General features: G+C 40.9%; 1 protein-coding gene across 1 annotated transcript in view; it reads right to left on the reverse strand.

Annotated features, from left to right (window-relative positions):
- col27a1a (collagen, type XXVII, alpha 1a) overlaps positions 1-19,159 on the reverse strand; it is a 65,313-nt gene that overhangs the window by 17,108 nt on the left and 29,046 nt on the right. The window contains exons 9-27 of the mRNA XM_020081628.2: positions 16,912-16,965; positions 16,126-16,170; positions 14,951-15,004; positions 14,211-14,255; positions 10,667-10,720; positions 9,144-9,188; positions 7,226-7,279; positions 6,916-6,960; positions 6,092-6,145; positions 5,683-5,736; positions 5,389-5,442; positions 5,245-5,298; positions 4,304-4,357; positions 4,109-4,153; positions 2,262-2,315; positions 2,122-2,166; positions 1,990-2,043; positions 1,851-1,904; positions 509-562 (exon numbers count right to left, since the gene is read on the reverse strand). Of these exons, the coding sequence (XP_019937187.2) occupies positions 509-562; positions 1,851-1,904; positions 1,990-2,043; positions 2,122-2,166; positions 2,262-2,315; positions 4,109-4,153; positions 4,304-4,357; positions 5,245-5,298; positions 5,389-5,442; positions 5,683-5,736; positions 6,092-6,145; positions 6,916-6,960; positions 7,226-7,279; positions 9,144-9,188; positions 10,667-10,720; positions 14,211-14,255; positions 14,951-15,004; positions 16,126-16,170; positions 16,912-16,965 (972 nt within the window). The remainder of the gene's footprint in view (positions 1-508; positions 563-1,850; positions 1,905-1,989; positions 2,044-2,121; positions 2,167-2,261; positions 2,316-4,108; positions 4,154-4,303; positions 4,358-5,244; positions 5,299-5,388; positions 5,443-5,682; positions 5,737-6,091; positions 6,146-6,915; positions 6,961-7,225; positions 7,280-9,143; positions 9,189-10,666; positions 10,721-14,210; positions 14,256-14,950; positions 15,005-16,125; positions 16,171-16,911; positions 16,966-19,159) is intronic.

Raw genomic sequence — 19,159 nt, forward strand, 5'->3', positions numbered from 1 at the left:
GTGATTGTTGTTAGATCTGTCACTCACACCAATTAAAGGGCCTGCTCTGGAATCCCATTCTGCTGCGCCCCTGAGCCCCGTATTTATGTTTGTTTTGGTGGCTCTGTGGCCCCCACCGTCAACCAATGGAAAAGACACGACGAGGGGAAGATGAGGGAGGTGGCAGGGGCAGCTTCTAATTGGTTATAGGTGTTGGGCTTTTGACTGACGGGAGGGTAATGCAGGTTCAGCGGGAGGCTGCCGGTGCTCATAATGCTCCGTGAGGGTGCACACCAATATCAAGTGCTCAATGGGGACACTGACCACCATCATCAAAATACACTCAGTGGCTAATCATAGCTGAGAAATTTAATGTATTTGAAGTCTATTAAATATTATGATCCTATCCTATCACAAACCTAGGACAGGATCTCTTTAGTCCTCATAGCCTAAGATCATGCTGCTCATTGATTTAACAGTATTACCCCAAACTATGATCAAATGAAAAGAAGAATGAATAGTGACTCACTGGTCTTCCAAGTGGTCCTGTAGGCCCAGTCTCCCCTGGTGTCCCTGGGTGACCCTAAAATATGTACACATACACAAACAAGAGACAAAAAACAGGGTTTTTCAAACACAAACCCAAACACACAGTAAGAATAAGGACACTTGTATTAAACTATGGAACTAAAATGAATTTGGCATCAGTGAACTCATGTTTTCACAAAGTTTTCAATTTTGATTTTACTGTAGAGGCACTGAAGACTGAATTCTGCTTACATACAAGTTTGAGTTTGTTTTATGTAATGCATTGGACATTCAACCAAACATACAGCTGCAGAAGTGCTTTGTGCACTGAAAAGCACATCTCATGTAGCAATAAGAGACAATGGGGGAAAGAGAAAGGCAGACAGCCTGAGGAGATGATTTTATAACTAAAAACATACTGCTTATGGCTTTTTTTAGACATACATTTTTTGTGCCAGGCCATTTTTCAAAAGCTTAACTATATCATGGGGAGGATTCTCAGTCTGACTACTCAAATCAGCTGAGTGCAATAAAACCTAACTAATGTACAAACTTATAGAACAGTAGGCAGCGCTGATCTCACGCATGCACAGGCATAAATCATAAACGCCTGCAGTATGAGCTCTCTGTTAGTAGCCGTAGATGTCCGCCTGTCAGCTCCTCTCAGTTTGCATGATGCAGTCTTTTCCAGAGGGTCTGTTTCTGTTTTGCAGCTGAAAGAATGGGCCAACAGAGAACTTCCTTATGAGTGTGTGTGTGTGTATATCAGTGTATGTTTGTGTGTGTGGTGAAATAATCTGGCTGTCAGCCAGCAGGAAACCTCTCTGTTTGAGTGAGAATGATGACTAAATTCTTAGCGAATGTAGTCAGTAATATACTTTAGAGAGTCCATATCAGACTCTATGTGACAGAGAAGCCACTTGATCGTCTAAAGGAGCAGGGTAGGTGTGTTACAGCTGTGCCTTATGAAACTCAGGACCCATATGACTGAACAAGTACCATACTTTTTCGTCTTTTCTTGATACGCATTTCCCAGTTTCACTGTTGTTTAAGCCAGAGAGGTCTTGAACTTGAACTTCCTGTAGCTATTCAATTCTCTGTCCAGAGGGTAAATCATTGGAAGTCTTTTCCACTGTGCCTCTTTTCTCCTTTGGTATATTTATGTGGTACTTACACCACACAACAGTAAATTCCCATGGGAATAAGACACACAGTTTAATTTCAGATGCCAATTTTTCAAGATTTTCTTATTTGTACCGGCCTAGAAAATCGTTTGTAAACTCTTATTTTAACATTTTCAAATAGTGTCCTATATGAAACTGAAGGTCCTCATTATATCTTACCGTTGATCCCTTTTCTCCAGGTGGTCCTGGAAGGCCCATCTCCCCACGATCCCCCTAACAATACACAAATGACATTCAGACTTCAGTGTCACCTTGTAATGACTCATCAATTTAGATGACTAGAACAAGGTTTCTTTACCTTCTCTCCTGCCAGTCCTTCCTCTCCCACAGGTCCGATGAAACCCACCAACCCCTGAAATACAGACACTCAGTGTTGAATGGATCAATGGAAAGATATTTGGATAGATGGTCTGATGTCAGGATTTCTCACCCTTTCTCCCATTGTTCCAACGTTTCCTGTGACACCAAGCTCCCCCTTCAGACACAAATATATTGATTATCATTTGTTCACAAGAAACTATTTAATATTTCTTATATTTTGGAACATCTGTGAGTGTTATCTTCATTCACCTTAACTCCCTCTAGCCCAACCTTCCCAGGAAATCCTTTTCTGCCCATTCTACCCTGAAAAACAACACATCAGAGAACAATGAATTGTGAACAAATGATATTCAGTTAATCCATCATTAACATTCATCACAAATTCTCAATTACTCTAAAGGATCTGTTTCCTGTAAATGACAATACGAAGAGAGAGCAAGGAGGTCGGCTACAGCTGTTGCAGCTTACTCTACACACTGCTGAGATATGTAATGGTGTGTACAGGTAATGCTGACAGTATTTCTTGGCAGGCTGTGAAAGTGCATGGCTGTAATGCTTTTCTTGCGCAGACAGTAATTCCCAGGGTTAAGAGGGGGTCTAAAAGCTTTTTTACTAGCAATAACTCTGGGTCAGAAATGTCTAAGCCAAACTCCTGAAGACAAAGTGACTCAACAGTTCCACAGTTTTACCCCTGAAAAAAATTGGCTGCTTTTATAAGACAGCACAACCTAATACTGTATTTTACCCAGACACAAACAGTAAAAACAGATTTTTGTCGTAACATGAGAATTAATATGAGCTGTGCAGGATTTGTGACCTCTTATCGCTTGATCTAGATTTATGTCAGCGAGTGACAACATTAACCGAGGCAACAAAGAAGAACTAAAATTGCTCCAAGGGAGAGGGATTGAGGAGCAACTGAGATGGTGTGGGAGATGGTAAAAAACAGCAGAGGGTGTCATTCCGAGAAGTGCGTTGAAAAAGCTAAAAGACAGCTGGTTGAGGAGGTGTATGAGGTGGAGGAGTGGGTGGACCTGTGGCACCTGGCCAGAGATCACTCACAGCTCCTGCAGGAGCCATACACCACTTCCTCCTCCACTGGAAGAGAGAGGGGTCAGAGAAGACATGCAAGGGGGATGGGAGGTGGGGAAGGGGAAGTTCATGGCTGACTGGGAGTGAAAGAAAGTTCAGGATGTCTGAGGAGATTAACTGATAAAAAAACAGGTACTAGAATCTGTGATAGAGGAAAAAAAAGTAAAAGGACAGGTAAAATAAGGCCAACACGTCTTTTATTACTGCAGTAATCCATTAACACAAATGTGGTGATGCCTTTGAACACCCCCTGGTGGCCAAGAACAGGTATTGCATGCAAAGGACAATCATCCAGACAGGAGCTACAATAACAATACAATAAAACTACAAATGCACACACGACCTACTATTCAATGAAATACATTTCTGATTAAGTCTCAGCTGCATAATCTTCATAATAATCAAAATTATAAAAGCAAGTTAGACGTGAGTAAGACTACAGCTCTGTACTAATCACAGCAGGGTGGGATCACTCATTCAGTGCCTTCTCCTTTTGAAGTTACATGAACAGGCTTTCACTGCAGACGACCAAGTAGCTGACACCAAGCAAGTCTTCCTTTGTTTTGAAAACCAAAAAGGCTTTGAATTAGTGTCTGTGAGCCGTGCACATGCATTTACCGTCAAACTGCAGCTGTGTTTCCATACACTCAGTGACATTTCTATCCCTTCCTCTCTCTCTATCCCTTCCTCTCTCTCTCTTTGAGGATGACTTTGCCTCGGATATAAAAAGGACGAATGAAACCACAGCGATGCACATGATAGATGGTTTGATTGTCCTTTGTGGGACACAGTTTAAACAAACACGCCAACTTACATAAGAGGACACACAAACACACACAGACACAATATTTTCATAGAGCAAGCATGATATTCTTTTTATGTTATACTGGTGTGAAGCGAACAAGCAGGATTTAAGAGCTATCGGGTTTAGGCTGCCAAAATCAAAATGAATAGCGATAGCTGTTATCAGCCGAGCAACACCAGGTGTTGGCCTAATTACTCACCTCGAGTCCTGTTGGGCCCGGTGGTCCGATCGGGCCCTCATCTCCCTGGGAACAGATGATATTGACCTTAGCATGAATTATGTTTTGGGGACATAAAGCATCCCACAGCTAAGAAAAGTCTTTGTGCCATAAAACTTTTAATGGCGTTTGGCACTTTAGGGTCGTTCTGATGTGGCTGGTGTCAGACATTCTTACCTCCAAGCCAGGCACCCCTCGAGGCCCTGGTAAACCTCTGGCCCCTAGTTTTCCCTGGAAGGGGGAAAAAAGCAATCAAATGAATGGTAATGTGTGAAGGCAACTAACTGTAGTATTTACACATGTGTTTCTAGCCTTGGTAGTGGCGTGGCCTTATGGAAAACTATATCAGCTGGTAACACATGGTTCACCACTTGGGTTCAGACTGAACTATATGAACCACTATTGCAATGGTTATATTAAAAATCTTAAGAGATTCATGGTGGTCAGAGGATGAATCCAAACAACTATGGTGATCCTCTGATATTTCATCCAGCACCATCATTAGGTTAAATTATTCAATATATTGGATGATGATGCAATACCTGCAACACCATTCCAGTCAGCTTCAACTGAACAATGCATTTTGTGCTAATTTTGTGCTAACATGTTATGATAGTGAACATGGTGAACATAATATATACATATAAGTATTTGAGCATTACCATTAGCATGCTAAGCACAGTACATAGACTGTATATGAAGATGGATGACACATCTCCACTTTCACTGCAGTAGAGGTCAGTCTCAGCTGTCAGTCATGATGTTCAACCCCATTTTTATAGCATCAAATAACTAATTTAAAGCAAACTTAGAGGAAAAATGAGCACTTGAACAAATCAATCAGTGTAATAAAATACTACTGTGAATGTCAGAAACTATCTTTGAGAAAAATGAATCAATGAATTCTGTCCCTTGACCCATGGAGGAGGCAGTATTTATGACCTATACTACAGCCAGCCAGATGATGGCAAGCTAGATGCTTTGGCTCCACTTTTGGGGAGCAGTTATGTCATCAATCTCTGTATACAGTCTATGGCACATTCTCACAGAGTGTTAGTGTGTTTGTAAACTCTTGTTCTGGTTTATGTAGGACTACTCAGGGTGATAGCTCTACTCACCTTTGGTCCTTCAAGGCCGTTCTCTCCTGGTGGTCCCATGTCACCAGGGAAGCCCTGTCATGATCAATAAAAGACATTGATTTCTATTTTTGCTGTAACACAGAAACTCATATTAAATGTAGAATTGAACATGCAGATACAAACCTCAGGGCCTGGAGGTCCAGGTGCACCATCAGGCCCCCTCTCTCCCAACTTGCCCTGTGAAAAAGACAAATGAGAAATGTTATATAGGAATAGTATATAGGAAATATGCTAATTCACTTTTGTGTTAAAAGTTAGATGAGTGGAGTGACACCATCTGCAAGTCAATTATTCAATGTATGACGGCTGCTTCCAGCCTTACGCTAACCTAAGCAAGCTAACTGACTGTGGCCTTATATTAAAGGGACAGATAAATAATTATTGTCACTTCTCTGAAGCCAAAAAGCCAGAGCTCACCTGTGGTCCTGGTTTCCCACGGATGCCTGGTAACCCTGGAGCTCCCTGGATGCCCTGTCCACAAACACACCATATAAAAACTAAGATTTGGGCAAAATGCAGATTTATTTTCTAAAGTAACAGAGATAAGACATGCATGACTGCACAACTTCTGTTATCTCTTGGAACGTTTCTTAAAGGATTTGATTTTTGTCTAGACAAAGTCAAATACTGTGGATTTACATGGGAATTTCCAAAAGCTGGACAGTGCACATCTGGCCAAGTCATTTTGAAAGGACAGTTCCGCAACAAAAGGCTGTGTGTCCTTGGATGTGCATGTGTTTAAGGCAGCATGCAGGTCAGGGTGGAATGAGGGGGAAGGATGTGTGACCTTTTATAACAAACCCAATGTGTTGCAGTGGTGATGTACCTTGTCTCCTTTGAACCCCATCTCCCCTTGCTCTCCAGGAATCCCGATATCACCCTGACCAGGAGCAGAGGAGACAAACACACGCAGGAAGATGGATGAGGTACGGACAGAAAGAAAGAGAAATAAAGAACATTAGCGAGAATAGTAACTTTCTGTTCAATCATTTACATTCAGCTTTTTTTAGTTTTTTAGGAAAAATATCAAGTCTTTTGGTATTTTTCCAATAGATTTTTCCAATTACCATTTCAAAATATTACTACTTTATCAATTCAATGTTTTATCATTCTTTTAGGTTATCAATGTCTTCTATATAAAAACACATTTTAGAATTGTTCATAAAGTGATTAATTCTTAAAGTTCATTGTTCACAATCATAGTTTCACAATGTGGGAAATAGGATGCATTTTATTTATGACAGTAAGATGAACAGACAAATACAACTCTTATATCTGTACAGTAAATATGTAGCTGGATCCAGCAGCTTAGCTGACAAAAAAAACTTCTATATCTAGGCGAGGTTAGCTGTTTCCTTTTTTCAAGTTTTTAACAAACAAAGAAAGGTGAAGTAAATTCCTTTATATATCGTCCAATGCATTTCGCGAAAAAGCTTATTGGTGTACATATAAAAACCTGCCAAATGTCATGCTTTATACAAAGATCTACAATCATTCAAAGTTTGGATACTTCCAAACTTAGGTAGGACCTAGTGAAAGCATGCTCTATGTCTACAGGAAAGACAGAGATGGCTGCAGTAGGGTGCAAAGGGGTACATATCAATCACATGCTGCTCAAAACCAGGCCAATAACAGGAATATTCAGATCACCTTATCACCTTTCAGTCCTGGTTCTCCTTGATTTCCGGGCACCCCCTGGAACAAGCACCAACAGATGGGTTAGTGAATGACCATCAGACACTGACCAAAAATTCCCCCTCATGTTTTGTGCAGACAAATGTTTCGGGATATAATGAATCAGCATCACGCTTAATTTCCCTTATCTTGTTTTATAACATCCATTAAATTACTAAAAGGAGGTCCAAACAAGTCATTGCAAGATAATAAGGGGAAGGTAACAGGTTCCATGTGTGTGTGTGTGTGTGTGTGTGTGTGTGTGTGTGTGTGTGTGTGAAATTACCTTCAGTCCATTAGGTCCTGGAAGGCCCATCTCTCCCACAGGTCCCATATCTCCCTGTAGCCAGAAGAGAGAACAAATGATACAAATGCATTAGGTACTGATAAAAACACTACTCGTAATTTTACAATTAACAAACACAAATGCAAAAACAAGCTTTATTGTCTTCTTCCAGATTATCCTAACAGCAGTCACATTGCACAGAGCAATTGCTAATAAGATGGATGATAGTTGGGGAGATAATTCATAGATCTTGCAGCTTGAAGCCAAGATTGGGATTCAGTGAATAAAAGCTTGACGTAACATCTGTTGCTGAACCAGAGCTGGTCTTCACTGCTCAGAGCAGAGGAAAGGGGATTTTAGTCCTACTGGCAAGAGCAGAATGTATTTATTAAGCATAAGTAAAGCAGGCCAGCTAAAGACCTTACTGAATTAAGTGTGTGTGGAAGTCAGAGGGGCTGTATTGCGGCCATGTTCATGTAAATGCTCAAGACATGTCCTCTGCACGGACAAGTGTCACAAGCTGCAATTTTCTGCAGCTCTGCATTTTCTGCTTGCAAAGGCCTACATTGTAGTTTCATGTCAGTGAATTCAATAGTTAACTTTCTGTTTTTATTGAAGCATTTGCATGTGTGACTATTATTATTGTTGTATTTACTGCAAGATTACCCTCACAACAAGTCTCTTTATTTGGTATTGTGAGGATAAAAAAAGTATCTTCTCCAGATGGGAAAATCTAAAGCTCAGCAATCAAGTCTTATTCAGGATCCAACTGAAGTCATTTGCCCCAAGACCTAAGCTGACCTCTAGAGGGCCTCCTGATACTTAACTGTCTCAATCGATGATATATTTCAGGCTTAATCTCCGAAATGCACGAATCAATATATTGCAATCATTATATTGTGATGTATAATGTCTTTAATTGAATTCAGACATGTGGATTTGCTTTCCATGCTTCCACGGGTGCAACCAGTGTTAAATACTGGCTTACAACCTTCATCAGTCAAAGAAGGATAAGGAGATGGTGTGAGTGCGTGAGTGTGTATGTGGGGTTGTGGGGCTTTTTGTAATGATTTTTAAATATTTCCAAGTTGTCGACATGTTAACCCTTTCCCTTCTCTGGAACTGACCTGCCTTTACTAAGGCCTAAGAGGAGGGTGCTTTTATATTTATAGCTTTGAAGTGCAGCTCAGTGCTGCTGGTGTGTCCTGTGCATTTCACTGTCGGGTCAGATGGATGCAAAAGACACAGAGCTCAGAGCAGAGCTGTAATCAGACGGTCCTCCAATTACAGGCCTACCACCACCACCGGTGGCCTAGAATAGACCGGGAGGAGCGGCGACGATGGGTGAAGACGGGACACGACAAGAGAAACCAGGGACACGTTATAATCAGACGCAATTATGTGGCTGTTGGGCCGGGCAGGCATAGAGGGCAAGGTGATAGGTGGGTGTGGAGGGGGTGTTCCTGCACAAAAATAGTTAATGAGAAAACGATTTGAGAGGAAAACAGGATGTCTCATTAAGGTCTGTGTTAGTGATCAAACATCAGTGTTTGTCAGAGGAGGAAGTAAAAGGGGTAAACTGCAAAAACAACACAATGAATGAGAGACAACTCTCTAATTCATCTTTGGCTCCTTTTGGCTCCAATGGCCAGCCACTATTTTAGTATGTAATATGTTTACAGTGGTGAAGAACCTACAGAGATTGCAGGTTGGTTTTCCATTAAAGTGACTGACAGTGCAACTGATGATCGGAGCTAATTGGGAGTGTTTTTTTCATTTAAGCAGGCATATTCGGTTTCACTTAAACATACTCTTTACAGCTATGTATTTATGGAATAAGTGTTTGGGAAAAAACAATGTTTAAACTGTAAACAGCACACATGTGAGTGCACACGGAAACACACAAAATGCTACTCACAATCAGTCCAAGAACTCCGTTTGGACCAGGGGCTCCCAGGTCACCCTAGTCAGAGAGGAGGAGAGTCAGTGAGATGAAGGCAGAGGGAGAAGGAACATGTTTCTGGGGTTATGGGCTCTTTTTAAACAAACATGGTCAGAAGAGTGGCTCAGTGTTCATCGCAGCTCATGAGAGGGGGCTGTATGCACGTGTGTGTGTGTGTGAGGTGAAGTTGGAGGGGATGTGAGCCCATTGCCCCTTAGCTGCTTTTTCAAATTCAAAGGTTGGTTCTCTCTCTCTCAAAAAAAAAAAAAGACTGACAGAATCTTTACATTCATGGTCCCCAGAGGCTGTACCCTAATGACATACCCTGATTGAGCACCATGAGAAAAAAAATTACATTTTTACACCAGATAAATTGGTGCAAACATCTTTGGTTTTGAAGATGAATTCTTGTGAATCCTGACTTTTCCTCTCTGTATATTATACTTTTCATCATCATATGTTTATGACCTGGAAACTAACTACGTTCCAAATCAGTGTCATCCATACTTTGCTTGGTGCTGAGCATAGTAAATGTCACCATGCCAACATGCTCAAGACAGTGAACAAGTCTGACGACTCGTGTTTGTTAAAGATAAAAACAGGATTTCCTACCATTTCCTGCTTTTTTCATTTCATTAAAAAACCCAGTCACAGTGGAGCATGTGCCCTGTGCAATCTTCTGTTTTGCAGGAAAAGTAAAAAAACATCAACTTTTCTTTTTTCAAATGTAGAGACATAAAAATAATAAACCCATTGCACAAAATATACAAGATATTATAACATCTGATCTAAGTCAGACTCAGGAAAAAGAAGAAGCTTTGTGTCTATGATGTATTTCTGAGTGATTTAAAGAGCAGCTGCCTGATGTTTCTCATGATTTATTTTGGAGCTTTCCCCTCTGACTGATGAAGTTTGACCTTTGTGGAAATAACTGTAAAAGTCTTGAAATAGTGAAAATGCTAAAATCAAATAATCTGATGTCTTTCACATGGACAGAAAGATTTGACAGGCTGTATTAACTGACCCATCCTTACTGAATTGGTAATAATTACACAAAATGACATCCCAAGACATCGTTCATACAATAATAATACAGTTAGTGTGTATGTGTGTGTGTGTGTTTGTGTGTGTGTGTGTTGGTGGCCAGTAGTGAATGGAAAAGGTTGCATTTGGAGGCCAAACCAGCTAACATCCCCCCCGCTGCAGGTTTTGAAAACAAATGCCAAGTCTACAACAGAGGACGGGATGAGATGAAATTAAATACAGCGATAAAACTTGTCCAGAGTGAAAAAAAACGAACATCAGATAAAACAGAAACGGAGGCTAACTGCAGGACTTCCAGATGATTTACCCACGAGCACTGCCAAAATGTCACAGTACTAAAACACTGGAGAAGTGTGTGTGAAACTACATTTAAGGTTATATAGGTGAGCATGCAGATCAGTTATATTTTTAAGTGTATGAGAGTGTGTGCATGAGTAATAGGGTGTGTGACATACTGGCTCTCCATCTGGTCCAGGTGGTCCTCTCTCCCCAAAGTCCCCTGGAAACCCCTGAGGACAGAGAGACAAGCTTTTATGTTCAGCTGCACACAATCATCCAATATCAAACTCAGACAGATGATACATTTAAAGTTACCTGCTGCTTTATTAAATCTCTTGTAACTGATTATTGGCTACTTAGGGACAACACAAACAAGTCATATTTTATTTTGGTCTTTAACAACTACTAAGGGAAATATCTGTGTCTTTAGGTGTTAACTGCATCTGTCTGCTATTTTATGCTGAGCAGGTAAAGTACAGTGGGTTTTTAAAAAGCTTTTTAGTTGAAAACAGAAACCTGTGTAATGCAGCCTGCAGACGATGCTATGACGGAAATGACTGCAAAAACATTTGCAGTAATAGCACACATCTCACCCTCAATCATGGAAATAATGAAAGTAATTGTAAAATATGAAAAAAGCCTTTCACTGCAAGTGGGTGTTTGTGTTTCGCTTCTTTGCCAATAATGCAAGAGTAAACTATGTCTTTAACTTACTCAGCGTATTTTCTAAAATATAGCTGACTGTTATGCAACATACTGCTGCTACTTTAATTGCAGAGCAATTACAACAATTTCACTAAATCAAATATAAAGGTTAACATGGTGCAATCTGAAATATGTTCAAAACGAGAGCATAATGGCATCATTATAAGCATTAAATCTATCAGCTCTTGGGAGTGGGCAACCAACTGTTCTGCCCAACTGTACATGTTTTCCAAGTAATTATTCCGTCTATTTAGTAGTAAATGGGATGCTATTCTGAGCTATATGCTAACAGCTGGTGAGGAGAAACCACATCTGCAGGGAGCACGACCATCCAGAACATAATGTTTGGGTTCTCCTGCTCTGGCCTCCACTTATTGTTTGAAAATGCTTATTACTGAAAATGTCAGTTATTTTAGTAAGAGCTAAGATTTTAGATACACAGCATGCATATTTGTTGTAATCTCTGACTCGGCCTGGAAATAAAGTCCACTGACAGAACTCTTTGTATTTGAGTTTTCACTTTGTTTTTATTCATATATTTTTAATAGAACCAGTCTGGTATTACTTTGGCATTTTGACGTCACACTCAAATAATAAATCCTAGAGTAGGTAAATCTTTCAATTTACTGTCATCAGGTCAATGAGGCGATCGTAACTCAGCACTGTAATTGTACAGTGTGACAAAAGGCGCTTTTCTTTCCATACAAGGCTTCTGGCATAGGCTTGAAATCACCCTCTAAAAAACGAATTAAAATTAGGTCAATATTATGCATGGGACTGTTTCATGGTAGTGAGAAACTTTGTGCAGTAGAAATCAATGAAGCATGAATGTGACCCCAAGGATGAATCATACAACTGTCACCACTGCCGTACGGACTACGAACAAATATGGGAAACATAGCTTTGCCAAGTACAACACTTTGAAAGCTTGTAAGGAGTCACAAGAGCTTTTAATGTAACTCTGCTTTAACGTGATGTCAGATGACCCCATCTTTTAAATCACCCACAGTAGCAGGGCACATCTTCAGATTCCAGGATTATATGAAAGAGCTGCAACGGCAAAGGAAGACAAAGGAAGCTATGTTGTATGAAACAAAAAAACAAAAGGTTAAGTTGAAATGCAGAACTGTTGGCGGTGCACATGGGAAACGTTTCATGCTTTCCAGCGTTGTAGATATATCAACTCCCTCATCACTCGTTGGTAGAGGGCGGACTATGCGTGTTTCCTCGACAGTACTCCATGGTGGCTTATGGCCATTTAAATGTCTGGATCAGTTTCAGGTGCTTCTTCTATTTCTTCCTTCTCCATCATCCTGTTAAGTGTCCTAGCTTTCCATTTCCCAAGCCAGGGCATGAAATCAGATGACAATGATGATGATATGCCTGTTTTCCAGTTATACTTACAGGTCATTTAATACAAGGCAGAAATAGGAATATGCATAAACAATATGATGCATGGTGACACATTGTCATCATTTGCTGCTGTCATTCAATTGTCATGTGCTAGGGTCAGAAAAGAACAAAAAGTCTAGATGAATACTGGAGAATGACTCCTATTGAGCTCAACAGCGTACCACCGAAAGTAAAAATCCCATTCATTTTCTGAGTAGAGATTTTGATTAGCAGCCATAATATTTTAACTATCCCAGGTGGACTTACCACAAACTATGAGATTGTGAAACAATGTTGTTTGCTCCAGTAGAAGCCAAAAGTCCATGATTTAAACTGCATTTTAAGAAAATTGCAGTGTCACAGAGAAGTAAAACACTACCCATAATCCTCTATAGCTACAGCTGCAATTGATGGAGGTCGCTGTCATCATGGAAATGTTTATGACAGTCATGAAAATTCTGTAGGCTAACATCAGATTGTTCCACATTACATTTACAACAGGGTAACCATGACTTCCCTTTCTAATGTGCTGCTGTTTTTTAAAGATGAGGAAAGAAAATCACTACTTTCCCAATGGTTTTTGGGATGTAGTTTCTTCACTCTTAAAAATTACGGTATTGTACCTTTGCCTATTTTTCCGTTTTCCTTTTTTTTTGTTGCTCTGAATCAAATGTTTTATGGTCACTGTTCATCTCATAGCTGGTCAACCTGGTTTCAGGCCTAAAACTTTTTTTTCTAAGAATTTTCTAAAACGTAAATTGGAAATTTACTTCCGGAACCAGAGCCGCTCTAAAACGTTGGCCAATTTGAGTTTGTAGAACACGTACACACCACAAATGTTAAATGCATATGTTAATGTGTCAAAGACCTAACATGTGATAAACATCCTCACACATGAGAAATTTACATCAAAGGCTGCTTCCTAAACACTTGTCTGATTACAGAATAAGGCCTCGTGTGTGTTTACACACTTTGGTCCACAAATACCTTATTTACTGAAAAGCCAATAAACAACAGCTGCAGAATGATCTCAGCGGTGAGTTGCAGGGTTACACACTCTTTCTGACACACTCCGTTAAACTGACTTTGAACACTATCGGACACACACGCACACACACACCACAGAACCGACTGACTGACTTCCTCCAAATGGCTTGACTCCATGTTTTTTTTTTTTCAGAGAGGGGGGACCAAAAGCCCTTTACTCCAACAAAAGCCTTTTCTTGTTGCATCCAAAGACCCGACATACGCCTGGTGGGACTCCACAGTCTTCAGGCTGGAGTTAACCCCTCCAGCGATCATGGAAATATTGAGCAATGACGTAAATCCAGACCTTATAAATTTTCTTTGCACCGAACGCTCTCAGTGTGATCCAAATAAGAGAGTGAAGTTTAAAATGTCATTGTAATACCGATTTTTTTGAATGGGGTCATGACCCTGCAGCTTTAAGAGCTATTATAAAAATATGCATATGTATAGTATTGATTAGAAAATTGAATATCATGAGTCACCATACAATAATAACACTCATATCATATAACATATTCAAGGTAAACACTTCCAAACACAATTCATCACACTTTTGAAAGATTATCTGTAAAGTATGTTGAGACAAAACTTTACCGGCCTACCCATCTTGCCCCTCTTCCCTGGTTCGCCGGGAATTCCCTGAAAATCAAAACAAGAAATAGAGAGAATAGAAATAAGAGGAAAATAAAAGAGCAGACATGAGAAAAGAAATGTTCAAGGAAGACAGAAAAAACAAAACATTGATCATAACACTTGCCCCAAACACATAATTAATACAGCTGTACACTTCAACAGATGTGAGGAACAGGTGAGTGCAGCCTGTTTTCCCAGCCTATTATGAGGGATTTGGGAGTCATCTCATACATACAGTATATCTGCTAATAAACACCAGTGTCTCCTGAGAGAAGACAGGCAGACACCGTCTGTTGTGTGGAGCAAGGGTATGAACCATTTCTTTGGTGGGCTGGCTGTGGAGGGGTCCTGATTACAGCCCTGCACTGATCAAACCCCTGGAGCATGTCATAAGTAGGCTAATCGCTCCATGTTTTCGAGGCTGCACAGAAGGAGGAGGCCTTAATGAGTTCAGGAAGTTCAAAGGCTCTAAGACAGAGCTTTTATCGTATGAGTCATCAACACTCCCACACAGCTTTATACAGCAACATCTCGGACAGCTGGGGACTGTTTGCCACATTATAACAACAACAGGACAGCTGAATGAAATAGCAGGCGAGGCCCTGTTGTCGTCTCACAGGGCCATTAGCTGGGTTTAGTTGGTCACTGTACATTTTTGCAGTTACAACCAAGCGAAATATATATGTTTGACAAGAACTCACTCTTTCGCCATCAGCCCCGGGCAGGCCAAAAAGCCCCGGGATTCCAATGAAACCCTGCAGGAGAGGAGAGGAAGAGAAGGAGGAAGAGGAAGAGGAGATGGGAGATTGGAGATAGGAGAAAGAGGAGAGAAGAGGAATATGGGATGTGAGTATTTGGATGCTGTGAAAACAGCTGAAGGAACATTCATTCCCACTGGCTCTAGGGCTGCATTTCAGGGGCCGGGACGGTCCAGCATGGATAGGGTGGGATTCCATGAAGAACCAAGCCATGAGGCAAGTGTATATGCCCATGGACTGCATGGTGCTGGCTTCCACGATGTAGTCCAAGGGCACATACCCTCACTCCAGGGATCTCTGAAGACAGCCAGGACCTCACACCGGGCCGTCGGTACAGGGGGGGAGACACACAACAAGCACAAACCACACAACAGTAGACCACTAGAGGAACAGTTGAGATGCAGAAGTTACAGACGAGCATGAGCTGGGTAGGTTTTGCACAATATGGATTCCGCTGCAAAAGAGAGAGAAGAATTATGTGGAAAGGTGGCTCAGCGAGAGAGGGAGATGACTCGAATGCCTCCTTAACACAGCAGGGCCTCATACGGAGCTTAAACAGGAAATTCCAGCCAGTGGGGGCAGGGGAGTCTTTGGAGCAGCCAAGGGGAACTGATAAAGAACCTTTATTGGAACGCAACATAAAAATCACTGTTTGTATCCACGAGTGTGTGTTTCTTTGTTTGTGTACTTAAAGGGTGTGTGTTTGTATGTAGAGGCTTATCAAGGGCCAGTCTTTCAGTAGGTGTCTGTACACAGTAACACAATGTTTACATTACAACTAAAGGCTCCTATATTAAGCGTCATATTAACAGTGTCTCACACCGGCTGAGCGACTGCATATGAATGTGTTCATGTGTGCAGGGGTGGATGCTGGTGCACACCTGCTTTCATACACGCATGCACTTTTGTGTTGTTGCGTCTAAATGCGCCGGTGCAACAGCAGCTTTCTACGTGTTTTAAGACTCCTATAAATAGTGTGAAGCAAACAGAGTAGTATACAGAAAAGCTGCACACCAAATGTGTTCACAAGTCCTCTTAGAGCATAACTGTTAGTAACATAAACAGGTGGAATCAAACTTGAGCGAAACAACTGGAGGAAAGATGCTGAGTTAACTTACCCGTACGCCTTTAGGCCCCAATGGTCCTATAGGCCCTGGTAAACCCTGCAAACAAAGAGGAATTATGTTTAGGAGCTCAACACTGAAATAAAGTTTGGCCACATACACAGTGAATGTGTGGAAGTGTGTGTCATGATGAAATTTAGGAGCAAGCAAAGAACTACATCTTTTATTTGTTCAAATAAGTATGAGTGTACCGGTCATTTAAAAAAGTTATCATGAGAAAAAAGTTGTAATTCTATCAGAATAAACTTTTTTGGCTACGTGTCATGTTATAGGTGGAATCTCAGAAGATCAGCCTGTCTCCTGTGTTAAAATGAGGAAGATGGAGCGTTTTATTTGTTTCACAAATAACGAAATGAGTGTAACTCTAGCGGGTTCAGGTTCTCTTGCTGCTTATTTTATTTTTAAAAAACTTTATTATCCTACAATAACAAATTTATTCTTGAAATCTGATTTTTTTTTTCAACATGACCCTAGTTCAAAATCCTATTCAATTAAAAGCTACGATGTAAAGACACCTCACAATTAAAAGTATTTCCGTTAGAAAAATTACTATATTCTTAGTAGCTGTGCAATAAATGCACAATTTCAGCTACATTGACATTTTGAGCCTGTGTTGTTGTTCTACTGAATCTTTTAAAATATTCCAATTCCTCTGTACAGTGTTTACTCAGACATTTTTCTCCAAGTCAGCTGTTCAACATAACCCAATTCCACTTGGCTCTCGCCTTACTAAGGGCCCTGACTACAACTGTACCAGTCACAGCAGAGGATTTACTGCACCTGCCTGCCAGGATAACCTTTGGCACCTGGGCTTCCGACTGGACCTTGCTCTCCCTGCAGGGGAGAGAGAGAGAGGGAGGCAGAAAGAGAGGGTGGGTGAGGGGGAGAGAGAGAGGAAGAGAGGTGAGGTCAAAATTACAGTAACACAAACACACAGGCCGTTCTGCAGGGAGGACAGAGGGAGACAGGGCACAGGGAATGAATGATTCACTGTGTAATGAGGAGATGAATGAGTTTGCCCTGTATTGTAGTATTGTGTATTGTAGACATGTGTTGAGGGCCAGTACAGTTAACTGATTAACCACCACAGTATGTAAACTTTAGCTGCAATGAGCTCATTTTGTTTTATAATATATAACATATAAACTTGTTTCAGGGAATCAAGGGAATTAGCTTTAACAATTTTGTTTATGTACAACTATTCTTTTTTAATTCTGTACATACTGTATCTAATTTTGACATTGTTTCGTTGTTCATCCTGTAGATCAAGTATGTATTCACTTTGCTGATGCTACATTACATTCCACTGTGTTTATTGACAAAAGTTTCAATATAAAATCAGGAAGATCCTTCACTATGAGATCCAATCACTATCACAATACAAACCTGCATACTTAATGATAATTAAAAACATTCATTAAGTTGCATTTTACTTCTATCCATCCATCCATCTATGTAACTAGTAAAACTGGATAGAAGTCAAAGTAAAGAATACCACCCTCAATGAGGTGTTAGGGTGGTATCAAATGAAATTACAAGTACAAGTAAAGTATAAGTACCACAAATGAGTACTTAAGCTCTATTCTGCCATTGCTCAATATATCACCCATTCCTACTAACTATTTCTGCCTGGACTCATGATTACTGCTCAAAGAAACACCCTTCTCAGATGTGGTCTGTGTATGGACCAGAGAAGCTAATTAGTTCAGTTTTTAGAGTTTGGTTTGTATGGGTGTGTGAGTAATCATAACACACACACGCACACACACAAACAGGTTGTGTCCAAAATTCACCGAGCACAAGTGTTCATGTATAACTTCCTTTGACACACTCTGGACGTGCTACCTTGCGCACTACTTGCCATTCCCTCTCTTGGATAAATATAGTGCATAATGCAGCCAGTTAAAACCAGAATTTGCCTGAGTGGGTTTTGGACCCATAACAAGCCAGCAGTGAGGAGGGGGTCTGAGTGCAACCCACAGTGTGTTACAGTATCAAAGAGTCATCGACACTTTATGAACACCAGAAGGCCTATGCTCTCAATGGCTGGAGAGGCCCCACTGCCAAACAGTTGTGCTTATTACTCAGTCATTTGGGGCTATGGTGATTCAGACTCAGTGACTCTGTGGGAAAGAGGGGGGTGTTTGAGGATGGACAAAGTGGGAGGACATGACAGTGAGAGAGAAAAAGCACTCCTTCTCCATGATGAGTGGTGGGGGAACTCCCTGCACTGGTGACGTCACCCAGAGAACAGGGACTTATTTTAAACTGTGTGACAATGAGAGGAACGTTCCACTCTGCTTTCCATGACTAAGGCCTTTCCTTAATACCCACAGTAGTATTACTAAGCCTCACTGAAAATAGCTCTGGACATGAGGCTGGATGCTCCATTCTTGAAATAGTCCTGTTGGACAGAGTCATTTCTCCTTCCAGCAGCAAATAAAAGAGTTCATTGAACTGATTCCCCTGGTTTGAAGTGAGATGGATAGATGGAGGAGAGAGAAACTACAAGAGAAATGAAATGCACAACATAGCATGCGTGTAAAATGCTGTGGAGAAGCTGAACATTGAATGATGAGTGGCAGGAACCGAGCAAGAAAAGTCAGACAAAGGGAATCATTCTCCAAAGCTGCAGTGTAATGAGAGCGAGTATGTCACTGCTGGCCTAGTTGGCTTGTTCCTCTCTCTTTTCTCTCTATTTTCTCTCTGTTTGGCACCACTGTCTGATATCCTGGAGAGCATCGCTGCAGCGCTGCGCTTTGGCCAGATGTCGGTCCATGCACACAAAAGTGAGAGGTTAAGTGACCTGGGAGTGGATGATGACTGCGGTCATAAAGAATGAGAAGTGAGCAGTGAGAGGATAAGGCATTAGTAATCGATAAGGGCCTCGATGGTGGAAAACATGAGGAGAAAAACATCACTGAGAGACTCATGAAAGCAAAAACATTAGGATCAGGTAAAGTGTAATATCTATAAGCAAGAAACAAAGAGTCATCAGGAGTTTTATATTCATATCTTTCAGAACCCA

This window comes from Paralichthys olivaceus, chromosome 18 (assembly GCF_024713975.1).
Source record: "Paralichthys olivaceus isolate ysfri-2021 chromosome 18, ASM2471397v2, whole genome shotgun sequence".
NCBI classification, from domain to species: Eukaryota; Metazoa; Chordata; class Actinopteri; order Pleuronectiformes; family Paralichthyidae; genus Paralichthys; species Paralichthys olivaceus.